General features: G+C 47.4%; 1 protein-coding gene across 50 annotated transcripts in view; it reads right to left on the bottom strand.

The window, feature by feature from the left end:
* Positions 1-12,035, bottom strand: part of LOC118384065 (ephrin-B1-like) — a 189,086-nt gene that overhangs the window by 100,128 nt on the left and 76,923 nt on the right. For all 50 annotated transcript variants that reach the window (XM_052515410.1, XM_052515436.1, XM_052515445.1 and 47 more), the window contains exon 2: positions 2,234-2,511. In XM_052515410.1, the coding sequence (XP_052371370.1) occupies positions 2,234-2,511 (278 nt within the window). The remainder of the gene's footprint in view (positions 1-2,233; positions 2,512-12,035) is intronic.

Here is a 12,035-nt window from a genome sequence, read left to right as displayed (position 1 = left end):
CAGGTGCAGCAGAGAGGACAGGTGCAGCAGAGAGGCCAAATATTTCGGACTAACTGAATGATGTGGTTCACCATTGGAGTAGATGGCAATCAAAATAATAAGTAAACAATTTAGCTGTAGCCATCCTTTCAAATTGTGTCGCTGCAAAACTCATTTTGTAGATACTTTAAGTTGATTTGGACATTCAATAAATGGGACATTGCAACTCAATAGATGCTCGTCAGCCTCAAGTAAACACTTCTAAACGTAAGATATATAGCCTTTCAGCTCTATAAAATCTGTGATGCTGAAACAGTCATGTTCAGTGTTTTCCCCCAAAAACCTTCCCAGTTAAATGTTAACTGCAAAACAAGCCTTCCTGGCAGAATGATGTCATGATGATTTGTACCAATCAGGTGACATGTGTTTATCACACTCTGCCATCACATGTAAAGAACAGAAACCTGACAGAAACACAGCTAATCGAACAAAAATGTACTGTGACTAAAACTCTATAACACCTGACACCAATATAGTGGATTAGAGGGGTTACAAAGCCTGGTCCCTGTGACTGTCATTCCTAAACCATTATACACTCACAGTTCTCGCTATATGAGCCATGATACAAGTCCTACCAAGTGGATTAACCCTGTTGGCACGATGCATACAATGTTTCCATTTCACGCTAGTGACCCGGTTCTACTTCCTTGTCCTGAGGTTTTCTACATTGGTGTCAGAAGTGGGAATATCAAAAGGCTAAAATCTCTTGGGGGGGGTCAAAGGTTAAGGTTAAGGCTAAGGTCAAAGATTGTTTAGTATTATTACAAGGTGTACTACTTCTGTTTATTTTTTAATTATGATTATAAATCATGTTGCTTGCTTACATCAGTTAATAAGTTAATACATTTGTATGGCCTTGGCAACAATACAATTATCCTACCTAGACTAGTCTACAACACCACAATGAAATGAATATTGCCGTTTTCATAAAAGTTCCAGGCTGTAAACTGGAGCCCTGTTATTTGAATGTTTCATTCCATTCCCATCATGTGAATCAGTTGTGGGTCTACTCGGCAGATCATAAGGTCTAGAAAGGCACAGGACAGTCTGTCTGTATTCTTTATTTTAAAACCGATGCATCATTCTCCCAAGTCGTCCTATATAGTGTGTCCATACGCCTCTGCTCCCAGCAGGCCCAGTTATTCAGCTTAGAGCGCGTTGTGCCTCTTTTCTGATCCTCGACCTCTAACCTAACGCTTCAATATTTAGGCCAAAGTATTTGTCATTTAACTTTTAAAATGTGTGACCTTTTCAATGTGTGGCATAAACAACCAGTCACAATGTTTTAATGTGATTAGGCTACTTCAATTCCCCTACCTGTGAGATGTAAACCTCCCTGCAGCTCACTCCACCCATCCCCTGATGATACCAGAGAGACTACGGGATCCTAAACTGTCTCCCCAAACTCCCAGTGACCTCTGCTACCAGGAAACCCATGGGTTGGTAGGGAGGTTGCTAGGGGGCAGGTCAGAGCCTTCTCAGTCTCTCTCCAAGTGGACAAGAGGGATGGAATGTGTGGACAGAAAAACCATATCCATCTCATCCACTGGGAATAAATGCCCCTATTGTGTGTAACTGTCTGTTTATTCCTCTGACTGGGAAAGGTGTCAATATCCACATTTATCAACGCGGGGTTGCTACAGTTATTGTTATTTCTGTTGGTAAATATTATTTTTAAGGGAATTTTATGAGGGGGGAGGGTGTGCAATATTATGAAGATATATTTTTTTATGACACCTTAAGTTAGACCAGTCTCCTGCTCTTGGCTCCTGTTGACTGCCCTTATCTCTCTACGTTGGGTCAGTTATCAGCTCAGACAAACTAAACTTTCTTTATATAACAGATTTACTCGGGCTCCACTTTACACCACAACCATCACCGGGGACAAATAAATAGGTTAGGAATCACCACTCCCTGGGCCCACTCACCCAGCTTAATCAAGCTTCATCAAGCGTGATGAAACAGAACCTATTTGATGCATTGTGGAGGGTCAGCACTCTTTCATTATTTACAGTCAATAAGAGTGGAACAAACGTTTTAGCTGCTAGCACATCGTCAGTCTGGGTTCGGAGGTCGGTGGTTTCAACAACATATACAACTGCAACTACAAACCTTATTCTGCACTCATGTGTGATGATATGAACTGTTAGAAGACAATTTTTAAAAACTTGATTCAGATTGATTCAGTACTCACATGTGATGTAGTAATTCATGTTCTTCTTAAACTCCAGGCCCATATAGTTGGGACTAAACTCCTGGAACTTGATGGTGAACTTGATGTCCTTCTCTGGCTTGTTACAGTTGACCAGTACGTTGGGGTCCATGACCGTGCTGCACCCCTCCGCCTGCTCTCTCCTGACCAGGTACAGCTTATAGAACTCATAGTCTCGTCCTGGCTCAGCCTTGGGGCAGATAATGTCCAGCTTGTCCCCGATATCTGGGTAGATGACCACCCCTCTACCTGACAGGAACCTGGGGGGAGGAGAAGAGTACATGGTCTGGACTGATGTAGACTAACTCCAAAATGGCACCCTATTCACTATATAAGTAAGTACAGTGCATTTGAAAATTATTCAGACCCCTTCACTTTTTCCACATTTTGTTACGTTACAGCCTTATTCTAAAGTGTATCAAATAGTTTTTTTGTATTCATTAAACTACACTCAATACCCCATAATGACAGCAAAACAGGTTTTTAGATTTCTTTGCAAATTTATTTTAAAAATGTAACTGAAATATCACGTTTACAGAAGCATTCAGACCTTTTACTCAGTACTTTGTTGAAGCACCTTTGGCAGCGATTACAGCCTCGAGTCTTCTTGGGTTTGACGCTACAAGCTTGGCATACCTGTATTTGGGGAGTTTCACCCATTCTTCTCTGCAGATCCTCTCAAGTTCTGTCAGGTTGGATGGGGAGTGTTGCTGCACAGCTATTTTCAGGTCTCTCCAAAGATGTTCGTTCGGGTTCAAGTCCGGGCTCTGGCTGGGTCACTCAAAAACATTCAGAGACTTGTCCCGAAGCCATTCCTGCATTGTCTTGGCTGTGTGCTTAGGATCATTGTCCTGTTAGAAGGTGAACCTTCATCCCAGTCTGAGGTCCTGAGCTCCCTGGAGTAGGTTCTCATCAAGGATCTCTCTGTACTTTGCTCCGTTCATTCAATCCTGACTAGACTCCCAGTCCCTGCCGTTGAAAAACGTCCCCAGAGCATGACCACCATGCTTCACCATAGGGATTGTATTGGCCAGGTGATGAGCGGTGCCTGGCTTCCTCCAGACGTGACGCTTGGCATTCAGGTCAAAGAGTTCAATCTTTTTTCTCATGGTCTGAGGCCTTTATGTGCAAAGGCCTTTTTGGCAAACTCTAAGCAGGCTGTCATGTGCCTTTTACTGAGGGGTGGCTTCCATCTGGCCACTCTACCATGAAGGCCTGATTGGTGGATTGCTACAGAGATGGTTGTCCTTCTGGAAGGTTCTCCCATCTTCACAGAGGAACTCTGGAGCTCTGTCAGAGTGACCATCGGGTTCTTGGTTACCTCCCTGACCAAGGCCCTTCTCTCCCAACTGCTCAGTTTGGCCGGGCGGCCAGCTCTAGGAAAAGTGTTGGGGGTTCCAAACTTCTTCAATTTAAGAATGATGGAGGACACTGTGTTCTTGGGGACTTTCAATGCTGCAGAAATGTTTTGGTGTCCTTCTACAGATCTGTGCCTCGATACAATCCTGTCTTGGAGCTCAACGGACAGTTCCTTCCACCTCATGGCTTGGTTTTTGCTCTGACATGGACTGTCAACTGTGGGACCTTATATAGACAGGTGTGGGCCTTTTCAAATCATGTCCAATCAATTGAATTTAACACAGGTGGACTCCCATCAAGTTGTAGAAGCATCTCAAGGATGATCAATGGAAACAGGATGCACCTGAGCTCAATTTTTGAGTCTCATAGCAAAGGGTTGGAATACTTATGTAAGTAAGATATTTAAGTTTTTTATTTTTAATACATTTGCACAAAAAAAAATCTACTTTTCACTTGTCATTATGGGGTATTGTGTGTAGATTGATGAGGGAAAAAATAAACCAATCCATTTTAGAATAAGGCTGTAACGTAACAAAATGTGGAAAAAGTGAAGGGGTCTGAATACTTTCCGAATGCACTGCAAGGAAGCCCTGGACAAGCAAGCCTTTTCGGGGCCAGAACAGCCCATAGGTATCTGGTCATAAGTAATGCCCTACATTGGGAATAGGAACACAGTCACAGTCCCTCATTGTGGGTTTGAGTTCATTCCTTTTGTTTCAGTGGGTAGATTCCACAGACCTCTAAAACGATAAACTGTTTTCTCATGATAATGCCAGTATTCTGGGGGGACAGCCTTAAACAGCATAGCAAGCATTGAAACCAGAGTGGAGATTTTAATGTCAAAATATTTAATGCACAATGTGTAATGTTATCACCCTGACCCTGACCCAGATCCTGTGATAGAGAGTAAAGAGCTGAGAGTGCGGTCTTTTCGGGAAAGACAGGCAGACAGACAGGAAGACGGACAGGAAGACAGGCAGACAGACAGGAAGACAGGCAGACAGACAGGCGGAACCATTGTTCTGGACTCTAGTTTAAAATGTCAACATGGTTCAGTACTCGCTACTGTCCCAGTTAACCAGCCAATTAACCCAGACAGCCTTATGCACCACTGTGTGTGTGTGGTCACGGGCAGTACCGGGAATATCAACAGATGAGATCTGACCATGGCAACAGATTTGGGGGAGGATTTAGAGGAGCGACAAACGTTTGTTTTTCTTACTGATCCCTTATGGTTTAGCAGGACATCAGGGATACAGGAAAGGCTTTCTCGCTCACCCCACCCCTCTTTCCCCCTCTCTCTCTCTCCCTCCCTCTCTCTCTCTCTCCCCTCCCACTCTCTCTCTCTCCCCTCCTACTCTCTCTCTCCCCTCCCACTCTCTCTCTCCCCTCCCTCTCTGTCTCTCCCCTCCCTCTCTCTCTCTGTCCACCCTCTCTCTCTCTGTCCACCCTCTCTCTCTGTCCACCCTCTCTCTCTCTGTCCACCCTCTCTCTCTCTGTCCACCCTTTCTCTCTGTCCACCCTCTCTCTCTCTGTCCACCCTCTCTCTCTGTCCACCCTCTCTCTCTCTGTCCACCCTCTCTCTCTGTCTACCCTCTCTCTCTCTGTCCACCCTCTCTCTCTGTCCACCCTCTCTCTCTGTCCACCCTCTCTCTCTGTCCACCCTCTCTCTCTCTGTCCACCCTCTCTCTCTGTCCACCCTCTCTCTCTGTCTACCCTCTCTCTCTCTGTCCACCACCATCCTCTTTCCTCTCTCTGTCCACCCTCTCTCTCTCTGTCCACCCTCTCTCTCTGTCTACCCTCTCTCTCTGTCCACCCTCTCTCTCTGTCCACCCTCTCTCTCTCTGTCCACCCTCTCTCTCTGTCCACCCTCTCTCTCTGTCTACCCTCTCTCTCTCTCTGTCCACCCTCTCTCTCTGTCCACCCTCTCTCTCTGTCCACCCTCTCTCTCTCTGTCCACCACCATCCTCTTTCCTCTCTCTGTCCACCCTCTCTCTCTCTCCCCTCCCAACCTCTCCCCCACCCTCTCTCTCTCCCCTCCCAAACGCTCCCCCCACCCTCTCGCTATCCCCTCCCAACCACTCCCCACCACCCTCTCTCTTTCTCCCCCCCCTCTGTCTCCCTCCCACCCTCTCTCTCTCCCCTCCCACCCCCTCTCTCCCCACCATCTCTCTCTCTCAGATTTTGGACTCCCGGCCACCTTATCTACATCTATCATCACTCAGCTCATTAGACTGCTAAACGACTCCCTGTCAGAGAGAGAAACAGAGAGAGAGAGAGATGAGAGAGATTCCCAGCCTTCATTCATTGGATAGAGGCATTACCAGATGTCTCCATGTACTAGGAGTGGGAGGAATAAAGGAGGAATAGAAAAGATCAATGTAATGAGATGTTAAAATGACAGGAAATGAACTCTGTGTTAATGTAATGAGATGTTATAATGATCAGAATGGACTCTGTGTTAATGTGATGAGATGTTATAATGATCAGAATGGACTCTGTGTTAATGTGATGAGATGTTATAATGATCAGAATGGACTCTGTGTTAATGTGATGAGATGTTATAATGATCAGAATGGACTCTGTGTTAATGTGATGAGATGTTATAATGATCAGAATGGACTCTGTGTTAATATGATGAGATGTTATAATGATCAGAATGGACTCTGTGTTAATGTGATGAGATGTTATAATGATCAGAATGGACTCTGTGTTAATATGATGAGATGTTATAATGATCAGAATGGACTCTGTGTTAATATGATGAGATGTTATAATGATCAGAATGGACTCTGTGTTAATATGATGAGATGATAGAGTATGCCGATTGGAAGGAGGAATCAGAGAAGGGATTGGGCTGGTACACACGCATGAACACACACAAACACAGACAGATCCGAAAGGGGTTAGGCAATGGGCCGGTACTCCCCTGTTATTGTCTGCTCAGGGGGCATTAATTCAGAGAGCGAGAACAGTGTGTGTGTGTGTGTGTGTGTGTGTGTGTGTGTGTGTGTGTGTGTGTGTGTGTGTGTGTGTGTGTGTGTGTGTGTGTGTGTGTGTGTGTGTGTGTGTGTGTGTGTGTGTGTGTGTGTGTGTGTCGCCCCAACCCAGACAAGGACTCCATCAGTCGCTAATTTGATCTACAAGATGCACCAGTGAGGCATAAACAAGTTACCATAGCAACATGAGGCTTTGTAGCTGACCAACACTACCCCCTCCCTCTCCCTACCCCCTCCCTCGCCCTGCCCCCTCTCTCTTTCCCTCTCTTTCTATCATCTTCTCTCTTTCATTCATTCATTCATTCTTTCACACACATGCACACTGTGTTCCATGGCAGATAAACAACTGATCATTGGAAACAACATTAAAAGTCCTCAAAACACTAACCTGGACTCAAAACACTAACCTGGACTCAAAACACTAACCTGGACTCAAAACACTAACCTGGACTCAAAACACTAACCTGGACTCAAAACACTAACCTGGACTCAATACACTAACCTGGACTCAATACACTAACCTGGACTCAAAACACTAACCTGGACTCAAAACACTAACCTGGACTCAAAACACTAACCTGGACTCAAAACACTAACCTGGACTCAAAACACTAACCTGGACTCAAAACACTAACCTGGACTCAATACACTAACCTGGACTCAATACACTAACCTGGACTCAAAACACTAACCTGGACTCAAAACACTAACCTGGACTCAATACACTAACCTGGACTCAATACACTAACCTGGACTCAAAACACTAACCTGGACTCAATACACTAACCTGGACTCAATACACTAACCTGGACTCAAAACACTAACCTGGACTCAAAACACTAACCTGGACTCAATACACTAACCTGGACTCAATACACTAACCTGGACTCAATACACTAACCTGGACTCAAAACACTAACCTGGACTCAATACACTAACCTGGACTCAATACACTAACCTGAACTCAATACACTAACCTGGACTCAATACACTAACCTGGACTCAATACACTAACCTGGACTCAATACACTAACCTGGACTCAATACACTAACCTGGACTCAAAACACTAACCTGGACTCAAAACACTAACCTGGACTCAAAACACTAACCTGGACTCAATACACTAACCTGGACTCAATACACTAACCTGGACTCAATACACTAACCTGGACTCAATACACTAACCTTGACTCAATACACTAACCTGGACTCAAAACACTAACCTGGACTCAAAACACTAACCTGGACTCAAAACACTAACCTGGACTCAATACACTAACCTGGACTCAATACACTAACCTGGACTCAATACACTAACCTGGACTCAAAACACTAACCTGGACTCAATACACTAACCTGGACTCAATACACTAACCTGGACTCAATACACTAACCTGGACTCAATACACTAACCTGGACTCAATACACTAACCTGGACGCATTTTGTTCAGCAAGAGATTTTGATACTTTTTATTGAAGACCAAACAAGTGCTCTCAAAAAGGATTGTGAAGCAAAAACATATAGATAAATATAGTTGTACTCAGTGACTTAGTCTCTCTCTCTCCCTCCCTCTCGCCCTCTCTCTGTCTGTCTCCAGTCTTTGTCATTCTCTCTCTCTCTGTCTGTCTGTCTGTCTGTCTGTCTGTCTGTCTGTCTGTCTGTCTGTCTGTCTGTCTCTCTCCCCCTCTTTCTCTGTCTCTGTCTCTCTCTCCCCCTCTTTCTCTGTCTCTCTCTCTCCCCTCTTATTCTGTCTCTCTCTCCCCCTCTTTCTCTGTCTCTCTCTCTCCCCCTCTTTCTCTGTCTCTGTCTCTCTCCCCCTCTTTCTCTGTCTCTCTCTCCCCCCTCTTTCTCTTTCTCTGTCTCTGTCTCTCTCTCTCACCCCCTCTTTTTCTGTCTCTCTCTCTCTCACCCCCTCTTTCTCTGTCTCTCTCTCTCTCCCCCTCTTTCTCTGTCTCTCTCTCTCTCTCTCTCACCCCTCTTTCTCTGTCTCTGTCTCTCTCCCCCCCTCTTTCTCTGTCTCTGTCTCTCTCTCCCCCCTCTTGCTCTGTCTCTGTCTCTCTCTCTCCTCTTGCTCTGTCTCTCTCTCTCTCTCTCTCTCTCTCTCTCTCTCTCTCTATCTCTGTCTCTGTCTCTCTCTCTCTCTCTCTCTCTCTCTCTCTCTCTCTCTCTCTCTCTCTCTCTCTCTCTCTCTCTCTCTCTCTCTCTCTCTCTCTCCCCTTCTTTCTCTGTCTCTGTCTCTGTCTCTCTCTCTCTCTCTCTCTCTCTCTCTCTCTCTCTCTCTCTCTCTCTCTCTCTCTCTCTCTCTGTCTCTCTGTCTCTCTCTCTCTATCTCCTCTCTCTCTCTCTCTCTCTCTCTCTCTCTCTCTCTCTCTCTCTCTCTCTCTCTCTCTCTCTCCCCTCTCTGTCTCTCTCTCTCTATCTCTCTCTCTCCCTCTCTCCTCTCTGTCTCTCTCTCTCTCTCTCTCTCCATCTCTCTCTATCTCTCTCTCTATCTCTCTCTCTATCTCTCTCTCTCCCTCTCTCCCTCTCTCCCTCTCTGTCTATCTCCGGTCTTTGTTAACAGTGTGGTAGTGAGTATCTGGCTGAGTTGTGAAGCACTGTGCAGATGGAAGAGAAGTAGCATAAAAGAAAAGGGGCAGCAATTAGTGTTTAGTCCCTTTCAAAAGCCCTCCTCTTGGCAAGCAGCAAGCCCTGCTACAGACCTGACCAGGAGCTATACTAACAGGCTCTGTCTCACTCTATCCCTGTCACTAAACAACCCTGGAGAGGAGACGAGATGAGAAGGAGGAGACGAGACGAGAGGAGAGGAGACGAGAGGAGAGGAGATGAGAGGAGGCGAGAGGAGGCGAGAGGAGAGGAGATGAGAAGAGAGGAGACGAGAGGAGACGAGAGGAGACGGGAGGAGATGAGAGGAGGCGAGAGGAGACAAGAGGAGGCGAGAGGAGAGGAGAGGAGATGAGACGAGAGGAGACAAGAGGAGGCGAGAGGAGAGGAGACGAGACGAGAGGAGACGAGAGGAGAGGAGACGAGAGGAGACGAGAGGAGGCGAGAGGAGAGGAGACGAGAGGAGATGAGAGGAGACGAGAGGAGACGAGAGGAGACATGCCCTCAACATTCTCTAACCTCCCCTGTGTTAAAGTAACGGTGTCAGTCAAAATCCAACACAATAAAGACAATAGAATGAAAACAAAGGAAAAAGATATGTTGTTGTATCTGGCCCCGTTGTTGGCCTGTGTTCTGCCCTGTTCAGACCTACAACAACACAACTGCAGACAGGAACAACAAGGCAAGGGAGGAGGAGGAGAGGAAAAGAGGAGAGGAAAGCACTCCCCCTACCTCCTCCTCCTTATGCATTCCTCTGGAAATATGAGCACATGATCTCCCTCTCACTCCCTCTCTCTTTGATCTCTCTCTCACTCCCTTTCTCTTTTTTCTCTCTCTCCCTCTTTCTCTCTCTCCTTCTCTCTCTCACACACACACCAACCCTGTCTCAGAATCCCCCCTGTAGAAAGTGAAGAGGGAAATAAAAGCACGATGGGGTGCATTCTGGGTTTTCCCGAGCCCCCAACCACAGACCATTCACATAAACCCACAGACAGCCACATACAGCACTACCCTACCCTACCATTCACATTCACATGATTCACTATCTACTACCCATTCACAGCCCCTCTCTATCAGACAGCACCCCCTCCTGACATTACCCAGCCTGGGACAGGAAACACCCAGCACCAACCCTGATATTACCCAGCCTGGGACAGGAAACACCCAGCACCCCCTCCTGACATTACCCAGCCTGGGACAGGAAACACCCAGAGACAACCCTGATATTACCCAGCCTGGAACAGGAAACACCCAGCACCAACCCTGATATTACCCAGCCTGGGACAGGAAACACCCAGCACCCCTCCTGACATTACCCAGCCTGGGACAGGAAACACCCAGAGACAACCCTGATATTACCCAGCCTGGAACAGGAAACACCCTGCACCAACCCTGATATTACCCAGCCTGGGACAGGAAACACCCAGCACCCCCTCCTGACATTACCCAGCCTGGGACAGGAAACACCCAGCACCAATCCTCCTGATATTACCCAGCCTGGAACAGGAAACACCCAGCACCAACCCTGATATTACCCAGCCTGGGACAGGAAACACCCAGAGACAACCCTGATATTACCCAGCCTGGAACAGGAAACACCCAGCACCAACCCTGATATTACCCAGCCTGGGACAGGAAACACCCAGCACCCCCTCCTGACATTACCCAGCCTGGGACAGGAAACACCCAGCACCAACCCTGATATTACCCAGCCTGGAACAGGAAACACCCAGCACCCCCTCCTGACATTACCCAGCCTGGGACAGGAAACACCCAGAGACAACCCTGATATTACACAGCCTGGAACAGGAAACACCCAGCACCAACCCTGATATTACCCAGCCTGGAACAGGAAACACCCAGCACCCCCTCCTGACATTACCCAGCCTGGGACAGGAAACACCCAGCACCAACCCTGATATTACCCGGCCTGGAACAGGAAACACCCAGCACCCCCTCCTGACATTACCTAGCCTGGGACAGGAAACACCCAGCACCAACCCTGATATTACCCAGCCTGGAACAGGAAACACCCAGAGACAACCCTGATATTACCCAGCCTGGAACAGGAAACACCCAGCACCAACCCTGATATTACCCAGCCTGGGACAGGAAACACCCAGCACCCCCTCCTGACATTACCCAGCCTGGGACAGGAAACACCCAGCACCAATCCTGATATTACCCAGCCTGGGACAGGAAACACCCAGCACCCCCTCCTGACATTACCCAGCCTGGGACAGGAAACACCCAGAGACAACCCTGATATTACCCAGCCTGGAACAGGAAACACCCAGCACCAACCCTGATATTACCCAGCCTGGGACAGGAAACACCCAGAGACAACCCTGATATTACCCAGCCTGGAACAGGAAACACCCAGCACCAACCCTGATATTACCCAGCCTGGGACAGGAAACACCCAGCACCCCTCCTGACATTACCCAGCCTGGGACAGGAAACACCCAGCACCAACCCTGATATTACCCAGCCTGGAACAGGAAACACCCAGCACCCCTCCTGACATTACCCAGCCTGGGACAGGAAACACCCAGAGACAACCCTGATATTACACAGCCTGGAACAGGAAACACCCAGCACCAACCCTGATATTACCCAGCCTGGAACAGGAAACACCCAGCACCCCCCTGACATTACCCAGCCTGGGACAGGAAACACCCAGCACCAACCCTGATATTACCCAGCCTGGAACAGGAAACACCCAGCACCCCTCCTGACATTACCTAGCCTGGGACAGGAAACACCCAGCACCAACCCTGATATTACCCAGCCTGGAACAGGAAACACCCAGAGACAACC

Source organism: Oncorhynchus keta, chromosome 4, assembly GCF_023373465.1.
Source record: "Oncorhynchus keta strain PuntledgeMale-10-30-2019 chromosome 4, Oket_V2, whole genome shotgun sequence".
Lineage (NCBI taxonomy): Eukaryota > Metazoa > Chordata > Actinopteri > Salmoniformes > Salmonidae > Oncorhynchus > Oncorhynchus keta.
Note: the sequence above shows the minus strand (reverse complement) of the source record. Positions and strands in the feature narration are given on the sequence as shown.